The sequence below is a fragment of the Saccopteryx bilineata genome, chromosome 2 (genome assembly GCF_036850765.1).
Source record: "Saccopteryx bilineata isolate mSacBil1 chromosome 2, mSacBil1_pri_phased_curated, whole genome shotgun sequence".
Classification (NCBI taxonomy): domain Eukaryota; kingdom Metazoa; phylum Chordata; class Mammalia; order Chiroptera; family Emballonuridae; genus Saccopteryx; species Saccopteryx bilineata.
This window is the reverse complement of record NC_089491.1, coordinates 385,940,022-385,965,307: the sequence shown is the minus strand read 5'-3', so window position 1 is coordinate 385,965,307 and position 25,286 is coordinate 385,940,022. Positions and strand designations below refer to the sequence as shown.

The following is a 25,286-nucleotide window of genomic DNA, read 5'->3' as shown; positions in this document are numbered from 1 at the left end:
CCTTTCTGTGGTCTTTAGATGGTGGGTTTCCGGAATCCAACCAGCAGATGACGGTCAAGCACAAGGCCGACTTTTTGAAGGGTCCAGCTTCCAAGTTCTTGGGCAGATCGCTGTCACCCTGGGCGAGTCTACGCAGGGTTCCGAGGACCAGTCACAGGCCTTGGCCTGGCTCTGGAGCGGGTGCCAGGAGATGGAGGCGGGGCTCCCTGGAGCTGATGGCGGAAGTGGCTCCGTATCGGCTGGGGAGTGAGGGTGCACCTTAAGTCCAAGCCTCGATTGTCCGAAGACAGTGATGGAAGCGGCCGGGAGTCTCGGGATCCGGGCACCACCGCCTCACCGGGGTGTCTCGACAGCCGCTGAAATCCTTTCCACCCCAAGGAAGTGGCCTGAATCCAGGGTTCTTTAAGGGACAGCCCCGCCCCCTTTGCGCCCCGCCCCCCGCCCCCGCGGGACTCGCGGGGCTCGGGTGGAGGTGGGAGCTGATGGTGGTGAACTGGAGACACTGGGAGGACAGGCTGGACTGGCGTACGCAAGCTGGGGTGGGGTCCGGAGGATGACTCCGGTGCGTCGCTCCGGATGTGGCCGCGACGGCCCGGCTGGTCCTAGATGTGCCCAGCCTCACGTCTGCAGTGGGGCGGGGGCAGAAGTCCCCAATCCTGCCACTCTTTGAAAACAGGCGTGGCCCTCCAGGGTTTGGGGACTAGAAGGTCCCTTCTCGCTCCCGTCGGGAATTCCCGAGGGGGCGGGTGCTGAGCCACAGCATTCTGGGGATGCCTCCAGGCCGGGGTGGCCGAGTCGGCCTCTCCATCCCGGCCCGAGTCTCCGGCTTCCCCTTGAAGGAAAGCCGGGTGCAGCCCACACGAGCAGCTTCTCTGCCCGACGGGTCTAAGTGGCCTAAGTCCAAGAGCCCCACCCTAGGGTAGCCTGGCGCTAGGGCTGACGCTGCAGCTTACACTTCACTCCCTGGGTGTCGCCCTTTGTGTGGTTCGAACTCGCAAACTCCAATTCTGCACATCCCAGGAGCCACAGCGCTCAACACCCTGCAGGCCCTGAGCGGGAGCGCAATAAATGAACTATGAAGGGAAGAGCAAAGCACGAAGACTTTAATAGCCATGAGGCCCAGTGACGTTAGGAAGGGCGGCGGTCGCGGCCCTCGAAGGCCTGGAATCAGAGCGTGTGGAGGTCATGAGAACGCCGGCTCAGCTTCTCTGGGTCATCCGATGCCATGAGGGAGAAGTCCCGGAAGATGTCCAGATATGTCTCATCTCCTGAGGAGAGGAAGGAAGGGCTGGGACCCGCATACTGGGCCCCTAGCTGAGAAGAATATGCCTTTTAAGAGCATGGGTGGAAGAAACACCTGAGCTAACAGGGCACAGCCCTTGCCTTTTCTTTTCTCTGTTTTGAGGCCCTGGCGTGTCAAATATGCCCAATACATATTTGTTGAATAAGTAATAGACTTAATCAATGAAGCCGGACATGAGGGGCACAAGTCACCAGAGGCCAGAAGCCCACAGTTACAATGATGGGCCTGGTGGGGGTGGGGGAGGTGGTACTTTACCTGCCTGACCCTGGGCTACTTCGGCCTCTCTCATCTTTGCCAATCTTAGCCTAAAGGGGAGGAATTAAGGAATGAATGACAATTTCCTCACCCCCCCCCCACTCCCTCCCCAATTTCCCATCCTTTGAGCTGGATTGTTTCATTAACCTGTTTGCCCAGGTTCTAGTGCTTAAAAGGATGCCTGACAACAATGTTGATGAATGATGACTCAGGATGAGCTCACCATCCTCAGATCCTGCCCGCCTCTTTCCTACTCCACACCCAATCAACATTTGGAGCATCCTGTCTGTTGCCTGGTCTAGAAGCTGACCCCTCCCTCCCCAGTCCTCTCTGGCATGTTGTAGTCTTGGCGTTAGCTGCACCCGTGTGGAAGGTGCAAGCACTAGCTCAGCCCCTTCAGGCAGTCTCACAAGGTGACAATGTCAGCATTGGCTGTTTCCATGGCGATGGTCAGAGGGTCCCTGCCTTCGGAATCCTGAGCTCCCAGGTCAGCACCCCTTTTCAGGAACAGGCAGGCCAGTCTAGGGGGAATAGCCAGGTTCAGCCAGCAGCTCGTCCTGTCTGGAACCTTCCTCCCCAAGGCCATCCTTGCTGCCATTGCTACCCAGTGTGGCCGAGGATGGTTGCATGGTGGAGTGGGCCCCGGCCACGGCTGTCTGCTTGGTTCACATTTGCCCCATTCTGGAGGAGAAACTCACAGGCCAGAAGAGAATTCTGCATCGAGAAGTGGAGAATGGGGAGAGAGGGTGACATCTTTAGAGGCAGATTTAAAGACTTTTGGAGTGGGGTTAGTTCAGAGGGCAGGGTATGGGATCAGGAGTTTAGGGGTACAGCTAGGTGTCAGGCTGTGCTCTAGCTTTTTACATGTATCCATACGTTACATTCACAGTGCAATCTAATGAGGTATGGGATCCCTGTTTTACAGATGAGGAAACTGAGGCACAGAGAGGTTCATAACTACAAGTGGTGAGAGCCTAGATTCAATCCCAGGTTGACTCCAAATCACACAGTCTTAGCAAACAGTCTCTATTGAGGCACTTAATGGTTATCACTGCCTATGGGGTGGATGGAAGAGTATAGAAGTCAGGAGTAGGGAAGAAGAGAAAGCCTTAGGGTGGCTGAGGAGATGAGTAAGGCCCTCACAGCAGCTGTGGCCTGGATCAGTGGTGTGGCATTCTCCTGACCAGCGTTGACCCAGTTGACATCAGCTCCGTGGGCAAGGGCGTCAGCCATGGTGGGGAGGGATGGAGGATGCCCAGCAGCTCTAAACAGCAGGGCCCCAGGGTGCAGGCTGCCCAGATCATCAGAGGGCGGCTCTGTCAGGGTGAATCAGCTCTGAGTCTGGGAAGAAAACCCTCAGCAAAGCCCCCTGATGCTGTAACAGGACAGGTCACTTCTCAATTGTGGGGAGGTCTTCAAGATTCTGGGGGCTGTGGTGGGAAGTGGAGGTGTGTGTGCATGCGTGTGTGTGTGTGTGTGTGTGTGGTGTGCAGGGCCCCTAGGGCAAGAAACATTCACCTCTTCCTGTCTAACCACCCTGACTGGCTAGGTTATTGCGGGTGAGCTGACTCACTGAATGTCCCTCAGCACTCTTTGCTCCCTCTGCTCTAGCCAAACTTGCCCCCACCTTCACAGACCTTTGGAGACCCTGGCATATTCTCACTCCTGACTTTTCCCATGCTGTTGACACCCTTACATAGCCCTCCCTGCCTCCTCCCAGCCCCACCTTCCTTCCCACTCTTCACTGTAACCCTCAGAACTCTTGCCTTCTAAAACTAGTGCTGTTATTGCCTGGCTCCTCTAACATTTTCAAAGGGAATCTCTGGGCCTCATACGCTGAACCTCCCACCAGGTCTGGCAATAGTGCTGAGCACATGGCAGGTGCTCAATGAATACCCAACTAACCCTATACCTGGCTTGGATCTGAAGCTCCCTGGTCGGCGCTTAATGGGAGGCTTTGGGGGCACAGGAGGCTGTCCCCTTGGGGGCCACCAGCCACCTCTTCGCCCTCGAATCTCAGGAAGCTTGGTCAGGAACTTCTTCTCCACATATTTGGCGTAAATCCAGGCCTCCTTCTCCTGCCTGAAGGGATGGGGGAAAGAAGGGGACAGTCTTCCCTCCTCCCAGGCCAGGCCCTCCGCCCTCGCTGTGAAGAGGACAGCCCCAGCCCCTGCCCCCAGCCTCACCGGGAGCAGCTGGGCCCCGGCTTTTTCACTGCCATCGCCTCCACGCGGGCCTCATAGATCTGGTTGATGACGACATTTCCGAGCTCGCACATAAGCTTCAGGTGCCAAGGCAGAGGCAGACAGTCAGATACAGTGGGGGGTGCATCTGAGCCCTCAGGGCTCTGCAGCCCTGTCCTCACCCCACCCTATACCCCATACTCTTTATAACACCCCCAAGTCACCTTCACTAGTTCCGGCTCCCACGAGTCAAGTGTCAGAGACCGAACTTTGGAAAAATGAACTCCAAGGCTCCTGGAAGGCCAGAGTGAAAGTCGGGCCCTATGTGAGGCAGCAGCAGGCGGAGCCACTGCTGCTCCTTAAAGACTGGAACACAAGGCCATGCAGGGGCCATGCAGAAGCACTGGGCCAGGAGGCCGGAGGGCATCTGGGGCTGTGTAGCTTTGACCTGCATCTGGCAAGATCCTGCCTGTTCCCCATCCTCTCTTCTCCCTTCTCTTATATTTGTTTACTTTTTTTTTTTTTAAGTGAGAGGAGGGGAGATGGAGAGACAGACCCCTGCATGTGCCTCAACTGGGATCCACTGGAAACCCCAGTCTGGGGCTGATGCTCAAATCAACTGAGCTATCCTCAGTGCCCAGGGCCAATGCTCGAACCAATCGAGCCATGGCTGTGGGAGGAGAAGAGAGAAAGAATGGGGAGAGGGGGAGGGGAAGAGAAGCAGATGGTTGCTTCTCATGTGTGCCCTGACCAAGGATTGAACCCGAGACACCCACATGCCGGGCAGATGCTCTATCCACTGAGCAAACCAGCCAGGGCCTTCTCTTACATTTCATTTTAAGGACCTCATCCTCTCCATCCACCTCCCTTCTCTTTTGGCACTTTGGCCTGGACAACTCTTTCCTGCCATTCCCCTTCCCTCCTACCAGACTGACTCTGGATAAGGGTTGTGTGGACGTGGTAAGGCCCCACAACCTCCTCTCTTTGCTCTTCGTTGGCTCACTCATCCTCAGCAGCACTGACCCCACACCTCCTCCAATCAAGCCAACAAACTGTTCTGGGTGTCCCCCAACCCTGGCCAGACCAGGACACTGAGAGGCTGGGCCCACCTGAATCTACCTTGTGCCCCACAGGCTCAGTTCAGGTCTGTGCCTGTGACAGCCAAATTTAAGAAAGGAATCTAGAGCAGAGGGAGAAAGGAGGAGCCTGCATCATGGGCTCCATCTTGGTTCCCCCCTAGCAATGCAGCCGGAAGGAATAGGGCCCATGCCTGGGGCCCTGGGGAGTGACCTGTGGATGCCGGAGCACTGGATGCAGAGGGTGACACCAAGGTTGATGCTAGCCCACTCAGGGGCTGGTTCTCGGCAGTCGCAACACTGGGCATTGCCATCCACACTCTGCACCTGGGCTGCCACATGCCCCACTCCGCCAGACTCCCTTCCCTTTGCCACTCCGCCAGAGCCCAGGGTGGCAGCAGAGCCCATGAGCAGGTGTCCTGAGCCCTGTGGCAGACAAGGGAAGAAAGAGTGGACATGGGGCCTAGGGGAAGGAATGTCCCATCTCCCTGGGCAGCCCAACCCTGAACCCCCATGTTAAAGTACCTGGCCAGGACCCCGGGGACCGTCATCAAGGCGAGCCTGGCTGAAGGCCGTGGCTATGCTGCTCTGCACAGCACTGATCCACAGCTGCAGGAGGCGCTCTGAGTCAGCCTGCAGGAGGCAGGACCTGGAGAAGAGCAGACAGAGAGAGGGAAGGGACTGAGGCCTGGGGAGCGTGTGGTGGGATGGGCAGCTGGTATTCAACTGGTACCAGTCACACTGAAAGATTTATGCACCAACAGATAATATCCTGAGTTGGGGACCGAAAAGCCAACAGGATTTTTGTATTTAGATTTTTGGGGGACAAAGGTGTGGGAACTGGCAGTAAGCTGACAGTCTGCCCAACCCCCCACCTCACTTGTTCTGTGAAGTTGCAAAAGGCTGTTAAGCTATAGCTGGATTGTTTATACTCATCCTACCCCCCATGTCCCCCAGAAAGACTGGAGGCAAGTTTCTTCTATCCTTTGTTTTGTGTAAAGTTAAGATGTTATGAATGGTGGGGGTTTTCTGCACTTGGTAAAATTCTTGGATTGCCTTGGAAATATGATCAGAGATCTCATTGATTTGCTAATGGCCTCACTTTGCCCTATAAATAAAGCAAGAAGTGGGTGCAGAACATGCTTTGTTCTTGCCATCAGCAATTGCAGAGCCCTCCTGACCCCATCCTTTATTTATTTATTTATTTTACAGAGACAAAGAGAGAGTCAGAGAGAGGGATAGACAGGCAGGAACGGAGAGAGATGCGAAGCATCAATTATCAGTTTTTCGTTGCAACACCTTAGTTATTCATTGATTGCTTTCTCATATGTGCCTTGACTGTGGGCCTTTAGCAGACTGAGTAACCCCTTGCTCAAGCCAGTGACCATGGGTCCAAGCTGGTGAGCTTTGCTCAAACCAGGTCAACTTGTACTCAAACTGGCGACCTCAGGGTCTCGAACCTGGGTCTTCCGCATCCCAGTCCAATGCTCTATCCACTGCACCACCGCCTGGTCAAGCCCTTTATTTGTTTAAGCCTATTTTCTTAATTCTGCACCGTTCCCACTCAGTACCTGGAATTACTAGCCATGCTGGTTCGCAGCAAGCCTTCTAAATATTTCCCATTACCCTGACCAGGCGGTGGCGCAGTGGATAGAGCATCAGACTGGGATGTGGAAAACCCAGGTTCGAGACCCTGAGGTCACCAGCTTGAGCAAGGGTTCATCTGGTTTGAGCAAAAAGCTCACCAGCTTGAGCCCAAGCTCGCTGGCCCGAGCAAGGAGTTACTCGGTCTGCTGAAGGCACATATGAGAAAGCAATCAATGAACAATTAAGGTGTTGCAACGTGCAATGAAAAACTAATGATTGATGCTTCTCATCTCTCCGTTCCTGTCTGTCTGTCCCTGTCTATCCCTCTCTCTGACACTCTCTCTGTAAAAAAAAAAAAAAAAAAAAAAAAAATTCCCATTACTTTTCACCTGCCCCACGCTGCCACACAAAGGGTTAATGCTGCCCCGGGGGGAGGGGGAGGTTGGGGGGGGGGGCTCCAAGCCCCTGCTCCAGGGGTGCCTTTGTGACTGGCCCTACCTTTCCAGCTGGTAAAGATTTAAAGATATCAGAGGTCACCTCTGGGGATTGTACTCACTTGCTGGGGGATACCACCTCAAAGCAGAACCGCCTTTCTGAATCTGGGCAGAGCTTCACTGTGCAGAGACGAAGGTCATCTACCACCACAGTCACAGGGTCCTGGCAGGGGAGGGGGTAACGGGACAGATGTCCAGCCAGGCAAAGCAAAGGCTGAGTCTCGCCAGGCCCAGGCCTCCAGCACCCGGGCGACCCACCTTGTACTTCTTCTTATAAACCAGTTGGTTGCTCTGAATAGTAAACCAGCGTCTGGAGAGGGTGAAAGTAGAGTTTGGACATGGGCAGCATCAGGACGGGGCTGGGACAGGGACAGCAGAGTCTGTGTCCTTTGCCCCATAAAGATCTTGCTGAAAGGAGAGAGACCTGGGCTGACTGTCTCATGAGATGTTCCAGAGAAGGGTGGACAGCTGTACAGACTGTCTAAAGGGCACTATTCACATTTTATAGTGTTTTTTTTGTATTTTTCCGAAGCTGGAAACGGGGAGAGACAGTCAGACAGACTCCCGCATGCGCCCAACCAGGATCCACCCGGCACGCCCACCAGGGGCAATGCTCTGCCCACCAGGGGGCGATGCTCTGCCCCTTCGGGGCGTCGCCCTGCCACAACCAGAGCCACTCTAGCGCCTGGGGCAGAGGCCAAGGAGCCATCCCCAGTGCCTGGGCCATCCTTGCTCCAATGGAGCCTTGGCTGCGGGAGGGGAAGAGAGAGATAGAGAGGAAGGAGGGGGAGGGGTGGAGAAGCAAATGGGTGCCTCTCCTATGTGCCCTGGCCAGGAATCGAACCCGGGTCCCCCGCATGCCAGGCCGACGCTCCACCGCTGAGCCAACCGGCCAGGGCTACTATTCACATTTTAGACAACCCAAATTTGATAGATTTATGAAGATAACTTTCCAGCAGATGATAGTAAAATGTTTGTTTTTAAATTGATTTTAGAGAGAGGAAGGGAGAGACCGAGAGAGAGACAGGAACATCAATTTGTTCCTGCCTGACCGAGTGGTGGCACAGTGGATATAGTGTCAGACTGGGATGCAGAAGACTCAGGTTTGAGACCCCAAGGTTGCCAGCTTGAGCGAGGGCTTATCTGGTTTGAGCAAAGCTCACCAGCTTGAGCCCAAGGTCACTGACTCGGGCAAGGGGTTACTCGGTCTGCTGAAGGCCCACGGTCAAGGCACATATGAGAAAGCAATCAATGAACAATTAAGGTGTTGCAACGCGCAACGAAAAACTAATGATTGATGCTTCTCATCTCTCTCCCTTCCTGTCTGTCTGTCTCTGTCTATCCCTCTCTCTGACTCTCTCTGTCTCTGTAAAAAACAAAAAACAAAAACAAACAAACAAAAAAACATCAATCTGTTCCTGTCTGTGCCCTGACCGGGGATCCAACCGGCAACCTGTGTGCTTCAGGACGATGCTCTAACCAACTGAGCTATCCAGCCAGGACGTAAAATGATTTTTCTAATAAAATAAGTATATTGCTAAAAATTTTTTGACAGATGGCAGTATCGGAAGAAGGGGCTACATATCTTGGGGGAGGAGCACATATGGGAGCTAATTTGCACAGAGATCCCGCATGGGCTGGTAGTGGCCCTCAAAGGGGAAGGAGTCAAGTCAGAGCACGTCACCAGCCTGTTCCACACCCTGCAGCAGCTCCCATTTCTCCTTGGAGTCAAGCCCAAGTCCCCAGAAAAGCCGACAAGGCCCTATCATAATTCACACCCCAATGAGTTCCAACTTCGTCTCCTACTACTTCCTCCTCCCTTCCTCTGTCCACACTCCTCCCAACTCTCTGGGTTTATCAGGCCCTTGTCGCTGGCTCCTCCTTCTGCCTAGAACATTCTTCCCCCAGAAGTCCTTTAAATCTTCACCTTCTCATGAGGCATACCCTGACCACTCTGTTTAAAATTGCAACCCCTCTTCAGCTATCCACATTCCTTTATTAGTTTTCTCTTCTGGCACTCTTACTTCTAACATAATGTATACTAACATATCATTTTCTTAATCATTATATTGCTGTCTGTCTTTGCTGATGGAATGGAAACTTTCTGAAGGCAGGGGATTTTCTTTTTTCTTGCTGTACTTAGCATACTATAACCATTCAAAAAATATTTAATTGGATGGGTTTGACTGTTGGGACGGTCTCTTCTCACCTGCTCCAGGTCTTAAATGCATTGCTGGCCCGTTTGAAGAGATGTCCTTCCATGACCAGGCCACCAGGCCCCTCCTTTAGGCTTGGTTCTGGCTCTTCCCCGCCCAGCTCCTGAGGGCACAGAAAGGTCAAAGGGCAACTTTGTGGGCAGAAAGGCCCCATGCCCACCTGCCTCCCTCCAGCAGTCCCAGCCTTACCTTTTGTTTCAGCATCACGTGCTTTTGCTCCATGTCCCTCCTCTCTCGAGCTGAATTCAAGACCAACTGGTGCAACTGGGCAAAGGAAGGATATCTCAGATGGCCCAAGCCTCCCCCAACTAGGCCAGGAAAGTCATCTTAGAGCTCACTACTGTTTACCACCTGCTTGTTCCTTGGGGCCCTACCTGGGCGCCCAGATCCTTCCGGTACTGGGCCAGCTGGCTCAGCTCGTTGTGACCCTGCTGGAAATGTGTAGCCTGGGCCTCCACCAAATGCAGCACCTGGGGTCAAGGTGGGCAGGCAGCAGAGCTGAGGAAGGACCCCTCAGCATTGCCCTCTTCCCTCCTGTTCTCCACCAGCAGGTTCCTGGCCACCTTGTCCTTGCTACCACTGCAACTCACAAATTCCATGATGTCAAACTTCCTCTTGTCCTCAAGCACATTGATCTGAGGGCCCCAAAAAAATATTTCAGGTCAGTCTTGAAAACATAGTGTCCCCTCCCAAGGCAAACCGGGACTCTCTGCCCTTGAGGTGACTAAGACCCTGGTTCTCCAAGAGGATGGGTGGGGGTAGACACCTGCAGTGCATAATCCAGTGCCCGTCCCTGGTACCCGGCTCGAGCAGCCTTCAAAGCAGCGCCTGCCTCTTCTGCCTCCTGGACCCGGCGCCTGGGGACCTCGGCGTTGTGGGTGAGAGCAGTCTCCAGACCCTCAGCGCCTCGCCAGAAGTCCCGGCGAGCCTCTCGGAAATCCCGGAGACCTCTGGGAGTGGGGGGACACAAAGAATCACAGATACACCCACCTGCCCCTCGCGGAGAAGTCCCAGGCGCAGGCTCACTCTTAGCCATTCAGTTATAGCCTCTGTACAGTCAAAACTCTAAGGCAGTTCTTGAGATGGGGGAAAGCAACCAGGCCACCAGAAACCCCTCCTCTCACAGTTACATTCAGGGAGGTCCCTGTGGTCAGAGGGAGAGGGCTGGAGGGCAGGTTTCCCTCCCAACACTCACTCCTTGACCAGGGTTTGGATTTGCTGTTGCAGCGTATGCTGGGTGGCATCGAGAAGCTCCTGAAATGAAGCAGAAATTAAAATTGGAAGTTGGGGTGAGGACCACAGACAACCTCGCTCTCCCCCTCTGCCCTGCCTACCCCCACTCACCGCGTGGCTGTCCAGCTTGTGGCTCAGGCTCTCAGTAAATTTATCCAGACACTCCTAGGCAACAGGAGGCAGAGAGAGAGCGTAGCAAGCATTGGCGGGGGCAGGGGGTTCTCCCATCTTTAGACCCAGCCTGCTATGGCTGTCTGGGGAGGCAGCACCAGCCCTGCTCTGGTCTGGCACCTGCAAACCCCAGATCGACCCTTCCCCAGCTTCCACAGGCTCTCTCCTCAGCTCGGGCCCCAGCCCACCTGGGTTCGTGCCCTACACATACCACCATCATGGGCTCCGGTGGGCCCAGGCGGGCCACATCACAAATGCCGACTATGAAGGCGCGGCCGGCAGCAAGGTAATGACGCCCACTTTCCAAGAGGCCATTACCCAACTTGAGGAGCTAGGAAGCAACAAGGCAACAGGGAGTCATGCCATGTGCCACCCTAGTGGGTGGCAACCCCCACTCCTGTCCCCTTGCCCTGGGCGGTGCCCTTCTTTCACAACCTGGCCTGTACTTCTCTGCAGTCCAGTTCAGCTCTTGCAGTTTCTTTCTTTTTTTACATTTATTTATGCATTTTAGAGAGAGGAGAGAGAGAAGATGGGTAGGAGCAGGAAGCTCCAACTCCTGTATGTGCCTTGACCAGGCAAGCCCAGGGTTGTTTTTTTTTGTTTGTTTGTTTGTTTTATTTATTTATTTTTTACAGAGACAGAGTGAGTCAGAGAGAGGGATAGACAGGGACAGACAGACAGGAACGGAGAGAGATGAGAAGCATCAATCATTAGTTTTTCATTGCACGTTGCAACACCTTAGTTGTTCATTGATTGCTCTCTCATATGTGCCTTGACCGTGGGCCTTCAGCAGACTGAGTAACCCCTTGCTGGAGCCAGCGACCTTGGGTTCAAGCTAGTGGGCTTTTTGCTCAAACCAGATGAGCCTGAGCTCAAGCTGGAGACCTCAGGGTCTCGAACCTGGGTCCTCTGCATCCCAGTCCAACGCTCTATCCACTGCGCCACCGCCTGGTCAGGCAAGCCCAGGGTTTTGAACTGGGGACCTCAGCATTCCAGGTTGACGCTTTATCCCCTGAGCCACCAAAGGCGAGGTGCTTTTGCAGTTTCTAACACAGACCTGGCACTTTCCCATCTCTAGGGCTTTACTGTCACTGTCTGTGCCTGGAACAAAATTCCTCCCAGCCTGTCACCAAGGCCAGTGTCAGCCTCATCTCTAAAACACCTTTCGCTGTCCATCCTCCTGCCCCGTGTCTCCCCTTGCCCTGTCCTGACAGCTCGGACCCCGAGCTCCCCAGAAACGCCACCCTCAGGCACTGCCTGGCTCACAGGATGAACGGTCTACCTAGATGGGGCAAATTCGACAGTATTTACTGTCTGGACTTGTCCCATTCTGTGCTCATTGAACATGCCCTCATAAATATAAATCGATCAGTAGGCCACAGAGTCAGGTGAAGATGGCATGTTAGGGGGCTCATAAGGCCCATTCTGTCTGGTCCCAATTGACAAGGCAGCTTGACAAACAAGGGACCAATGACGAGCCCAAGAAGGATCTTTCTGGGAGAGCCAGAAACCAAAGTGAGGTCTCCTGACCCCTGGCCCTTGTCATCTACAGAAACTGCCCTGCCTCTGAGGTGATGCCACCGGCTCTGGCCTGAGTCACTTTATCTAGGATGGAGCAAGTAACTGTGGAGCTTGTCAGCTCAGCCTAGTGAACTTTCGTTTAACTGAAAAACACCTTTTTCTTTTTTAGAGTTAGTGAAGGTTTCAGGGAAATGTAGCTTGAGGTGGTTAGAAGAGTCAGTAATGGTCAGGAAACTGGTCATGATCAAGTCTTACTAGATGTCCCCATGGGGTATCTGTGACAAGGGGGGACAAAGACCCCAATACTCAAAATTCCATTGTGTGGAGCTGGGGGACTGAGTTTCCAGTTCTTTTTCTTTATCCACCCCACCTCCATCTATCTGAGTAAGAAATTTTCATGAGACTAAACTAGTGACAAACTGGTCCATCCATACAATATGATGGTACACAGCAATGCAAAGGGATGAATTATTCATACGTGAACTATTGATAATAAACGACTGATACTATTGATACACAACAACTTGAATAAACTTCAGGGGCATTATTTAGAGTGGCGGGAAAAGCCAATCTTGAAAGGTCATATACTGTATGATTCCACTTCCATAACGCTCTAGAAATGACAAAAGTCTAGAGATAAACAGATGAGTGGTTATCAAGGATTAAGAGGGCAGGGGGGACCATTACAAAGGGCAGTACCAAAGAGTTCCTTTGTGGTGACAGAGTTTTGTATTTTGAGTGTGATGCTGGTTATAAGAATCTATACACATGACAGTGTCATTGAATTAACACAATGATTTTTTAAGAGTATATACAGAACAGGTAGAATCCACGTAAGGTCTATAGACATTTCATTGCCTCATGCCACTACCATTTCCCTGTCTTGGTAGTACAGCAAAGTTATGTAACATGCTGCCACTCGGGGCAGCTGGATGATGAGTACGTGGGACCTCCTCCCTGTCTTGTTTTTACAATTTCTTGTGAATCTATAATTAATTTAAAATAGCAAGTTTAATTTAAAAATATATGTACAGTCCTGCCCAGATAGGTCAGTTGGTTGGAGCATTGTCCAGAAGTGCAGAGGCTGCTGGTTCCATCCCCAGTCAGGGCACATACAGAAACAGCTCGATGTTCCTGTGTCTCTCAGTCTCTCTCATAAATAAATAAATAAATAAATAAATAAATAAATAAATAATAAAAATTTAAAATATATGTATAGCCTGTGGATAGAGCGTTGACCTGAGACCCTGAAGTCCCAGGTCCAAAACTCAAGGTCACTGGCTCAAGCGCGGGCTCATCTGGATTGAGCACGGGCTCACCAACTTGAGCATGGGGTCACCGACTTGAATGTGGGATTTCTGGCATGTTCCCATGGTCACTGGTTTGAGCCTACGGTTGCTGGCTTGAGCAAGGAGTCACTGGCTCGGCTTGAGCTGCTCCCCCCACCCCGCCCTCATCAAGGCATGTAGAAGCAATTAATGACCGACTAAAGTGATGCAACTACGAGTTATGCTTCTCATCATCTTTTCCTTCATGTCTGTCTTGTCTGTCTCTCTTTTGCAATATGTATATGTTGGTCATTCACTAACTTTCAGGCCATGGTAGAGGCGCTGGTGACTGAGCAAAAACAAAACATAAATGTCCCTCATGACACTTACATTCTAGTGAGGAAAAGTAGATTTTAAAAATTGGCAAAAATCGCCCTGGCCGGTTGGCTCAGCAGTAGAGCATCGGCCTGGCGTGCGGGGGACCCGGGTTCGATTCCCGGCCAGGGCACACAGGAGAAGCGCCCATTTGCTTCTCCACCTCCCCCCTCCTTCCTCTCTGTTTCTCTCTTCCCCTCCCGCAGCCGAGGCTCCATTGGAGCAAAGATGGCCCGGGCGCTGGGGATGGCTCCTTGGCCTCTGCCCCAGGTGCTGGAGTGGCTCTGGTCGCGGCAGAGCGAAGCCCCAGAGGGGCAGAGCATCGCCCCCTGGTGGGCAGAGCGTTGCCCCTGGTGGGCGTGCCGGGTGGATCCCGGTCGGGCGCATGCAGGAGTCTGTCTGACTGTCTCTTCCTGTTTCCAGCTTCAGAAAAATACAAAAAAAAAAAAATGGCAAAAATATCATGACAGACACACACTTAGATGACCCCCTGATGATTCCCACCCTCGCGTACTCCCTACTGCTTGAGTGTGAGTCAGACCTTTGACTTGCTTCTAACTGGCAAAGACTGGCAAAGGCCATGGGATGGTACTTCCATGATTAGGTTACACCGCATGGCAACGGTGGTGGATTCGCTTCTGTGATTCCATTTCAATACAAATTGACACCATATTGCTAGCACACATGAGGGAGACTGTCCTGTTGGCCTTGAGGAAGTAAGCTGCTATGGACAGGGCCAAATGTCAGGGGACTTGGTGGCTTCTCAGAGATGAGGGCCCCTGTCCTGGAATATGTAAGCTTGTAGTTGGAAAAGCCTGAGCCTCAGATGAGACTGCAGCCTGAGCCTCAGATGAGACTGCAGCCTCAATCAACACCTTGACTGTAGTTTGTGAGACTCTGAGCAAAGAACCAGTTAAGCTGTCCCCAAATCTTAACCCCCCCAAAACTATAATAAAAATATGTATTAGGTCATTAAATTTGTAGTAATTATACAGCAATAGAAAACTAATACGGCAAGTAAATATATAACGTCAGACTGAGATAAACGCTATAGAGAAAAATAAAGCCAGTAAAGGGACGGGAGTGTGTGTGCGTTTGACATGCACAGGCACGTGCTCTAATTTTTATTTTTTTTACGTGCCCTTTTGTAAAGAATGACTAAGGAAGGCCTTACTGTCTTGTGTTTAAGTGTTTTCCTGGTTTGTCCTCTATAGTCAATCTGTGGACTCCCTGGGGAGGAAGTCTTGCTTTACCCAACAGCCCAGGGTTGGCATAATGCAGGGCTCATGAATTGACAGGGTAGCCTGACCTGTGGTGGTGCAGTGGATAAAGCATTGACCTGGATGCTGAGGTCGTTGTTTCAAAACCCTGGGCTTGCCTGGTCAAGGCATGTGAGAAGCAACTATGAGTTGATGCTTTCTGCTCCTTCCAGCACCCTCTACACATTTCTTTCTCTTTCTAAAATCAATAAATAAAATATTTAAAAAAAAAAGAGTTGATAGGCTAAATCCACAAGGGAGACTTGCTTTCCAAGAGCCCGAGCTCCTTGAGGATACAGACCACCCTTTTGTTTTTCTGTAGCCCCCAAATATCTATTCCACATGATTAGCATTCAATAATCCCTGGGACTCATTCTCTGTCTCCAGCTTTCTTCCTGGTTCTGCCCTTCTCATTTTAATCCAATCCTGAGTCACCTTTTCCAGTCGGGTTTCCAATTCTGACACTTCGGCTTCCACCAGCTCAACAGAGGCTCTGGAAAGGAATGATGGTATCAAGGGAACAGAGCTTGGGTCCATCTAGTCTGTCCACCTTGGCAGGTTAGCTCAGTGGTTTGGGTTAGGGAGTAGAGGGTATAGACAGAAAAAGCTGGTGGGCTAAGAAGCCCTCTTTTTGATCACTCACTCCACAGTCTGGGAGCTACTATGGCCCAGGCCAGAGCAGGAAGGTTAGAAGGAGGGAGGATGTGGTGAGGGCAGGAAGTTGCTAACCGCCCAAAGCAGGTGCTGGGGGGAGGGGAGGGGTCCCAGTGAGAGAAAGGATGGAATGCCAGATGGAGGTGAGAGACTGGAGGTCCCTTCTGGATTTGATTACAGAGGTACTACTTTGGCCCACAAGCCTGATCTTGTCCCTTGAAGACTGATTCCCTGCTAGGACATCTGGTCTGGGGAAGGGTGTTTGTGTGTGCGTGCACGTGCATGCATGTGTGTATGTTGGGGTATCAGGCCACCCTCCTCCACCCCCCCAGACCTGCTCACACTTACCGGAAGCGGGGTGAGTCCTTAAGGCACTCCTCAAAATCCAGCTTGATTGTCATCTCAGCTCCTGAGCCCTTCAGGCTAGTGGGCCCTGGGGCCAGGCGGGCGGGGGATGCAGGTGGGGGGCACTCCCTGCTCCAGAGGGGTAGCAGGATGTTGATGGGGAAGGAGAAAAGGGTTCTCTCCTGGGCAGAGCCTGGGGGGGTGTCAAGATTCTATCCCCAAGGGGAAGGGGTGTCCTAGGAGGAGCACTCACCCCACACTTCCAGGTTGTGCTGGGAGGGGCAGAGGCGGGGCCTGAGATCAGAGAAGCCACAGCCCCGCCCTCAGAGACTATCCGCTGTCACCTTCCTACTAGGGGCCAAGTCTCTCTCAGCTTCTTCCTCCTTTAGTCGCTGAGTTTTGGGAACCTGACAGATATAGGTTCAAATTCTGGTTTGGTCACTTAAAGGTTGCATGACTCTGGGCAAACTCTCTGATTCCTCAGTTTTCTCATCTGGAAGATGGGAATGACAACCCATCTCCAGGGTTGTTGTAAGAATTAAAGATGATACTGGTGGCCCTGGCTAGATAGCTCAGTTGGTTAGAGTGTCACCCCAATATGCATAGGTTGAAGGTTCGATCCCTGGTCACATACAGGATCAGACAGATGTTTTTGTCTCTCTCTCTCTCTCTCAGATTAATAAATAAAATTAAAGATGATACTAGTTGTAAGGCCAGTTGCCACGGCCACCATTACAGCCACCTGGCCCATTGTTGGGCAGATAAAATATATTATGCTCACTTTGTTAAAGACGGCACTGCCCACGAGGAGGCCGTTGCCCAGGTGATATTAATGTGTGTCTTTGTGGGCAGTTAGAATCCTTGTAGCCTGGGGCTTGGTTTTGGGATTAAGCCTTTCCCACCCTTTTTTGAAGTAGGGTGGTACAATCCAATCATGCCTCAGAGAAGTGACTTTGTATTAGAGACTTCCCTACTTTGTATATTGGATTAGAGGTTGTGAAGCTACAGTATAAAGTGGGGGCAAAACGGGAGTTTGCCCTCTTGGTTCCTGAGATTATCATTAGAAGAGAGAGCAGAAGAGAGCAGAGAAAGGCCACGTGGAGGAGGCCAGGAGAAGCAGCCAAGATGGTGGAGTGCTGAGTGAGAAGCCAGTTAGTGCAGAGTTTGTATCTGGGATAAGGAAGGAGATGGGGAACTGAGGAGAATAAGGCTGGTGAGCTAGAAACCTTTGATTCTAGGAAACTTGGATAAGTCAGTGGCTTTGTGAGCACTGAATGTGATTGGGTTTTGGAGCCCAGTGTGTATTTTTACTTGCCCGATGGGTGCAAGCTAGAATTAAAGACTATGGCCAATCAGTTTGTGGCTCCGTTGTTTCTTTGCCGACTGTCCGAATCCAATGCGGACCTGCAAGGGCCAGGCGGCTGCTGTGATAGTGGCCCAGGCCGTGCCTCCTGGCTTTACACCCATGCAGGTTCGCATTGGATTTGGACAGATGGTAATGAAACAACGGAGCCAAGAACTGGTGGGCCATCACCTTTAATCCTAGCTTGCACCCGGCGGGCAAGTAAAAACACACACTGGGCTCCAAAACCCACTCATTCAGCGCTCATAAAGCCACTGACTTATCCGAATTACCTAGAATCAAAGGTTTCTAGCTCACCAGACTTATTCATCTCTGTTCCCCATCTCCTTCCTCCTCCCTGCACAAACTCTGCACAAACTGGCTTCTCCCTCAGCACTCCGCCATCTTGGTTGCTTCTCCTGGCCTCCTCCACGTGGCCTTACTGTGCTCTCCAACCTGCTCTCTGCTCTAATGCTAATCTCAGGAACCTAGAGAGCAAGCTCCCGGTCTGCCCCATTTTATAGTGCAGAAATCAAAACCTTTAATCCAATATACAAAATAGGGAAGTCTCTAATACAAAGTCACTTATTTGAGGCATGATGGGATTGCACCACCCCACATCAAAAAGGGTGGGAAAGGCCTAGTCCTAAAACCAAGCCCCAGGCTACAAGGATCCTGCCTGCCCACAGCATGGCCCCAACACACATTAATATCACCTGAGCGACGGGCTTTCACGTGGGCAGCGCCATCTTTAACAAAGTGAGATAATATATTTTATCTGCCCAACACTAGTGAATTTATGGTTGACTGGATCACACCAGTCATTGTCAACCTTCTGCAGCTGGGCCTCCTCAGACACCAAGGAGCTTCTGGACTCCAGTTCCCCAGACTACTCTGAGCTTTCTTCTCTGCTCTGACAACTCACGGTTCCCTGTATGTGAACTTCCCTCTGACCTCCCCTCTCTTCAGTGACTGGGCAGGACCTGCCTGGGCCCCCAATTCACAGCACCCAAATTCCTGCTCATCTCTTTATTTTCCTCCGTAGGGTGGTGATGGCAGGGGAAGGTTGGCCCACCCCATCTCCAGCTGGGTACATTTTCTGTTGTATGGCTTCCTCCTCCTGAGTCCATAGAAGTTGCACAGATTCATCTGGAGAGAGAGGGAACCAGTAGATGGTGTCAAACTGGAGGGAGTCCCAACCACTTCTGATCCTCCCTGCTTCCTCTCTGTACAATGTGGACCTTGCACACTAGGATGGTTAGGTCCTTAGCACCTTGTAGGTCAAATAAGTTTGTAAATATGATGTTGTAAAGCCAGGAGCCAGGGCCAGGGCCACCAACACAGCAGCCCGGCCCATGCAGGTTCGCATTGGATTCGGACAGTCGGTAAAGAAACAAAGGAGCCAAAAACTGATGGGCCATAGTCTTTAATTCTAGCTTGCACCCGGCGGGCAAGTAAAAAATACACACTGGGCTCCAAAACCCAGTCACATTCAGTGCTCACAAAGCCACTGACTTATCCGAGTTTCCTAGAATCAAAGGTTTCTAGCTCACCAGACTTATTCACCTCTGTTCCCCATCTCCTTCCTTCTCCAGCATCAAACTGCACAAACTGGCCTCTCACTCAACACTCCGCCATCTTGGCTGCTTCTCCTGGCCTCTTCCACGTGGCCTTTCTCTGCTCTCTGCTCTGCTCTCTCCTGCTAGTCATCCAGGAACCAAGCGGGCAAGTTCCCGTTCTACCCCTATTTTATAGTGTAGCTTCACAACCTCTAATCCAATATACAAAATAGGGAAGTCTCTAATACAAAGTTACTTCTCTGAGGCATGATTGGATTGTACCACCCCACATCAAAAAGGGTGGGAAAGGCTTAATCCCAAAACCAAGCCCCAGGCTACAAGGATTCTCAACACACATTAATATCACCTGGGCGACGGCCTCCATCTTTAACAAAGTGAGCATAATACATTTTATCTGCCCAACAGATGTATATGTTTGCTTGCTTATATCAATAGTTTGCATGGAGTGTGGGAGACAGGCTGTAAACTGGCAAAGTCATTATAGCCTAAGGCTTAGTTTTAAGACTAAGCCTTTCCCACCCTTTTAATACTAAGATCTTTTCAACCATCTTCTAATACTAAGATCTTCTCAAAACTAAGCTTTTCCCCACACCCTTGACTGTTGCATGATGTGGGGTGGTGCAGTGTTATGAGAAATCCCATTTATGCCTCAGATAAGTGGCTTTGTATCAGAGACTTCCTTATTTGTATATTGACTAAAAGGCTTTAATTTCTACACTATAAAATGAGGCAGACCGAGGGCTCTCTTGCTCAGATCCTGCCATCAGCATTGCAGCGGAGAGGAAGCCAAGATGGTGGAGTGCTGAAGGAGTAGCCAGTTTGTGCAGAGTTTGTGCAGAGAGAAAGAAATGGGAAACAGAGGTGAAAAAGGCTGATGAGGCCTTTGATTCTAGGAATACTCAAATGAGTCAGTGGCTTTGGGAGTCCTGAATGGAAAAGGAAGTGTTTTCCCACTGTGTGTATTTCTCGCCTGCTGGGTGTAAGCTAGGATTAAAGATAATGGTCCACCAGTTCTTGGCTCCATTGTTTCATTACCGTCTGTCCGAATCTAATGCGAACCTGCACGGGCCAGGCGGCTGTGATGGTGGCCGCGACTACTGGCCTTACACACCTGTTGCTGATCTACTGGCCTGAAAGGAGTGCGGGTGGGGGATGGGAGCTTGCCCAGAGCCAGGCCCAGTGATAGGGTATCCTGGTGCCCTCACCAGGCTGCAATGGTGTCCCTGTTATTGTCAGGGAGTTCTTGATGGCCTATGATCCTGAAGGGGGCTTCCCATGTGGTCCAGCAAACGAACCTCAGTTCTTATGGAATTCTCATTCGCCCAGATCAAGCTTGTAGAGCCTGGAAGCAGCACGGAAGCAGGGTTGGGGCACCCATCAGTGTGTTGGTTCTCAGCCCTCCCACCCCCAGGCTGACGCGGCCCAGCTCTCACTGTCCTGCTCATCCTCCGTGTCCTCTTCAAGCTCTGGGTGAAGACAGGACCTCAGGTATCTCCCTTTACTATAATACTCCTTCCGTTGCCAATCAACCTCCTCATCCAACCCGACAAAGGCTGAAGTTGGGGACTGACTTCGGAAGGTAGAGGAATCTGAGGAGTCACCCAAATTAATCTGAGTCTTAGGGCCACCTAGAGTATCCAGGCCCCCCGAATGTCCATTATGACCCTCCCTACCAGCACGACAGGGGAGAAGCTGAAGCCCAGGTTCTCATCTCACTTCATTACCACCTCTCATTTTAGAAAACCTTTAGTAACCTCTCAATCCCCTACAGGTCTCTTGAGTTTTCTGTTCCTCCTCACCAGCCAGACTTCCCTGGGGGCTATCCTGATGGGGAACTCACCTGCTGCCCCTCTGTCTTCCCTGGGGACACCTCTCAGTATTATCGCCCCCTCAGGCAGCAGGGCCCTTAACCAATTGATGCCCACTGATGAAGACAAGCTGTGGTGTAGAAGGCTCAGGATTACAATTCCCTTGAGTCCCTGGGGGCCCCACCATAGCTACTAACCTTTGGCTTCTAGGATGTGACTCCTGGTTGCCAGGCCAATGTCATCTTTGACTTCTCTGGCCAGTCCTCCTGCCCAGCCTCTCTTCACAGGCCTGGACCCTGGGCCTAGCATTACACTTTGACTGCCACTGCCCAAACTTTCATTACTCCCATTGCTGTTCTTGCTATTACCTAAGGGCAGGTTCCTCTGAGCCTTGAGGAACTTTCCTTCATTGTAGTGTGCTTTGCGGTGCTTCTCAAAATCACTGGAGTCTGTGGGCCAGTTCAAGAGGTTGGCTTTCCTGCCATGCTCTTGCTGAAGGTTCACTCCACCTCCCTCTTTCAATTCATTCCCCACCCCTTATCTCACTGTTTTGGGAAAGTTGTCTGAAGACCCTGAGCTGCTGTTCTCACTGTACTGGAGGACCTTGGGGCTGAAATTGTCCATTGTTGCAAACCTGAAGGGGAGGGAGTCTAGTTGGTGACACCCAAGGGAGAAAACAATGGGGGCCAGTGGTAGATGGGGCCAAGCTGGATGACTCCCCCATCTTGGCCTTGGCCTGATGGGAAATGTAGTACCTCCCATTTAGGAGGCCAAAGCAGAGCTGGCTCAGAACCCAGAGTTCAACAATGGAGAGAGGAAGAAGCTCCATACCCCTACTGATCTTTGTCGGGACTCTCACCTCTCTGCTAGTGCCTCAGGAGTCACGGAGTGGGAGGGCCCACTGTCCGGCAGCCTGCAGAGGGAGGAACAAGCAGGGGTGGAGGGTGGGGGTGTCAGGCAGTATCCAGTTCCGGAGGTCTCTCTGCTTCCTTCCTCCTGTCCCTTCCTTTGTACAGAGGAGAGCCTGGGCGGAAGGGGTCGGGCTAAAGTTTCAGCACCTGGCGTAGGGAGTGCTGGCTCATCCACTTTCATAAATTCGTAGTCCTTGTTAGCAGGCTGGTGAGTAGCCATGATATTCATCTCATCCCAGTGCTGAGACTTTTTTTTTTTTTTTTTTTTGTATTTCTCTGAAGCTGGAAACGGGGAGAGACAGTCAGACAGACTCCCGCATGCACCCGACCGGGATCCACCCGGCACGCCCACCAGGGGGCAATGCTCTGCCCCTCCGGAGCGTCGCTCTGCCGCGACCAGAGCCACTCTAGCGCCTGGGACAGAGGCCAAGGAGCCATCCCCAGCGCCCAGACCATCTTTGCTCCAATGAGCCTTGGCTGCGGGAGGGGAAGAGAGAGACAGAGAGGAAAGAGGGGGGGTGGAGAAGCAAATGGGCGCTTCTCCTATGTGCCCTGGCCGGGAATCGAACCCGGGTCCTTGTTAGCAGGGTGGTGAGTAGCCATGATATTCATCTCATCCCAGTGCTGAGACTGGGCCAGGTGACGCTCTACCGCTGAGCCAACCAGCCAGGGCCAGTGCTGAGACTTTTTACAGTGGTGGGGGAAGGACACAAAAAAGGGGGGAGGGCCTGACCTGTGGTGGCGCAGTGGATAAAGCGTCAACCTGGAAATGCTGAGGTCGCTGGTTTGAAACCCTGGGCTTGCCTGGTCAAGGCACATATGGGAGTTGATGCTTCCAGCTCCTCCCCCCTGTCTCTCTCTCCTCTTTCTCCCCCTCTCTCTCCTCTCTAAAATGAATAAATAAAATAAAATAAAAATTAAAAAAAGGGGGGGGAGAGGAAACTTTCTAGTGACCTCCTCCTCACAATCCTCCCTACTTCTTTGTCATTCAAAAACTTTTTTCTTGCCCTGGCCGGTTGGCTCAGCGGTAGAGCGTCGGCCTAGCGTGCGGAGGACCCGGGTTCGATTCCTGGCCAGGGCACACAGGAGAAGTGCCCATTTGCTTCTCCACCCCTCCGCCCCGCTTTCCTCTCTGTCTCTCTCTTCCCCTCCCGCAGCCAAGGCTCCATTGGAGCAAAGATGGCCCGGGCGCTGGGGATGGCTCTGTGGCCTCTGCCTCAGGCGCTAGAGTGGCTCTGGTCGCAACATGGCGACACCCAGGATGGGCAGAGCATCGCCCCCTGGTGGGCAGAGCGTCTCCCAATGGTGGGCGTGCCGGGTGGATCCCGGTCGGGCGCATGCGGGAGTCTGTCTGACTGTCTCTCCCTGTTTCCAGCTTCAGGAAAAAAAAAAAAAAACCACTTTTTTCTTGTGGCCCTGGCCGGTTGGCTCAGCGGTAGAGCGTCGGCCTGGCGCGCGGGGGACCCAGGTTCAATTCCTGGCCAGGGCACATAGGAGAAGCGCCCATTTGCTTCTCCACCCCCCCCCCCTTCCTCTCTGTCTCTCTCTTCCCCTCCCGCAGCCAAGGCTCCATTGGAGCAAAGATGGCCCGGGCGCTGGGGATGGCTCCTTGGCCTCTGCCCCAGGCGCTAGAGTGGCTCTGGTCGCGACGTCCCGGAGGGGCAGAGCATCGCCCCCTGCTGGGCAGAGCTTCGCCCCTGGTGGGCGTGCCGGGTGGATCCCGGTGGGGCGCCTACGGGAGTCTGTCTGACTGTCTCTCCCGTTTCCAGCTTCAGAAAAATACAAAAAAACCCACCTTTTTTCTTGTAACCCCTTGGAGTTTCAGAAGTGTAGGAGGCTGGCATAAGGTCACACCTAATGATAATCACATACTATACAAAGTTTATCCAGTACCTACTGCTCTCCCAAATACTTGGAACCTCACAACTCACTCAATTGCCCTCACCCTCCTCTCATTTCTAGTTTTCAGGACTCCGCCCCTTCCCTCCTGTCTCCGCCCTCTTCAGTGTCCCATACTCCACCCTCGGGGCTCCTCTGCTTGCGAGCTGAGCTGGGATCCTTACTTTTCCGTGATGGGGGATTTATGCATCAAGGTGGAGCTGCTGTTCTTTAGGATGCTACGGGGCCGATCTTCATAGGTTTGTGGGGGTGCAAGGAAGTTGACCCAGGGCGCGGACTGCATCCCGAGTTGTGCTCTCCAGGCCCCTCGGACCCAAAGCCGGACGTCCAGGATACACAGTTTCCAGAAAAGGGGGCATTAAATCCGCCAGGGTATGTGTTGGACGCAAGGCTGCTGCCCACAACCTCCCCAGGTTGCTGGCTAGGCCTGGAACCGCGAACCGCTGCTACCACCTTGGAGGGCTGGCTAGAACCAGGGCTTCTAATTATGATTTCCCCGGAGTGTAGAGGGCGCCCAGAATTATGAGACGAGACTTCTTCGGAGGGCAGCCCGGAGCCTGCCTCGACTTCTCTGATGCCTCTTGGTACTCCCAGGGTTGCCCCTCCGGGAGATTCCCCGTAGAGGCCGCCAGCAGCGCCCAGAGATTCCTGCCTCTCCATTGCCCCACTAGGGAGCCACTCTCAGCTACCCCGCTCCGCCTCCTTGCTCCACATAGCCCCGCCCCCGAAGCCCCCGCCGTAACCGCGGCTGCTGTTTGTGGACGCTAGAGCCAAGACACTGGCCCCCTATCCCTCCCTACGCTCCTTGGGGTCGTGGTGGTCAGAATCAAGGTTATACAGAGACTTTGGGCTGGGAATCCTGCTACCCGGTTGCCCCTCCCTTTTTGTCCCCCTCTCCAAAAAATCTATCTCTTGGATTTGTTCCCGTCCCTCTCCAGGGTCAAGAAGCCTTGTGACATCACAGCCATCCGACCTTAGCTTGAGCGTCGCAGTTGGGCTGGAGGCTTGTTTAAGGTGACCAATCGTCCTCTTTTAGGGAGGTTGGTCCTTCTTGTGTAAGTTCCGTCCTCCCTCCAAAAGTGTCTTCCTACATATCCTCCTTTTTTGATATTAGAAGACTGATCTGTAAATGTCCGTATTCAATCGATGCAGAGTCAATCTACTGCGTGTGATGTGACATATTTGTATCTAAATGAGTACTTTTTTCTCACAATTATTACTAAAAATTAATAGACATGTAAGCATAATTACAATATAAAATATTACAAATGTCTTTACCATGCATTTATCATATTATTGCAATGAATAAAATGTTTCTTTTATTTACAATACTATTTTCTTCAATTTATTTTTCTCCTTTTCATTGTCAAAAATTTGGTCACCTTATGTTTATAGCTTTTTTGGAATCTTTTGGGACTTCAGCACCGTTGCTTGAAACTGCCTGCGGAGTGTCTTTAGACCTTTTATTCATGATTTTAACATCTAAGTTTGGAGTTCAAGGTGGGCTTGCCTGGAAACATCCTCAAGCCCTTTCCCCGCCCCACTCAAATGGTCCCGCTGTGCTTCTGAAGGGAGGTGTGATACACAGTGGAGGAATTGCGACACTGTCGCAAGAAATCCGGTCTCTGGCGTGGAGGGCAGAGGTTTCCATTTATAAAGCTACCGGTTCCCGCTCATACAGCTTTGAAACTGGTAGCGTGAAGAGAAGACACCTCCTACTCTTGCCCTAAACTGAACACTTCAAGGTACCGCCTGCCTCGAAAAGGGCGGGGTCATCGGTGCCGCTGTCGCAAAACTGAAAGTGTA

General features: G+C 52.2%; 1 protein-coding gene across 1 annotated transcript; it reads right to left on the bottom strand.

The window, feature by feature from the left end:
• Positions 1–87: 87 nt before the first annotated feature.
• ACAP1 (ArfGAP with coiled-coil, ankyrin repeat and PH domains 1) lies at positions 88–16,622 on the bottom strand. The gene is made up of 23 exons (XM_066264113.1): positions 16,194–16,622; positions 15,944–16,069; positions 15,377–15,434; positions 10,730–10,849; positions 10,459–10,512; positions 10,310–10,368; positions 9,881–10,064; positions 9,705–9,749; positions 9,489–9,584; positions 9,304–9,378; positions 9,108–9,217; positions 7,157–7,208; positions 6,961–7,061; positions 5,343–5,466; positions 5,032–5,243; positions 3,966–4,035; positions 3,745–3,839; positions 3,471–3,640; positions 2,702–2,874; positions 2,163–2,272; positions 1,969–2,079; positions 1,559–1,608; positions 88–1,268 (listed from the first exon to the last, which is right to left on the bottom strand). The coding sequence occupies exons 2-23, from the start codon at positions 15,994–15,996 to the stop codon at positions 1,168–1,170; spliced, it is 2,223 nt and encodes a 740-aa protein (XP_066120210.1). The 5' UTR covers positions 15,997–16,069; positions 16,194–16,622; the 3' UTR covers positions 88–1,167.
• Positions 16,623–25,286: the final 8,664 nt, after the last annotated feature.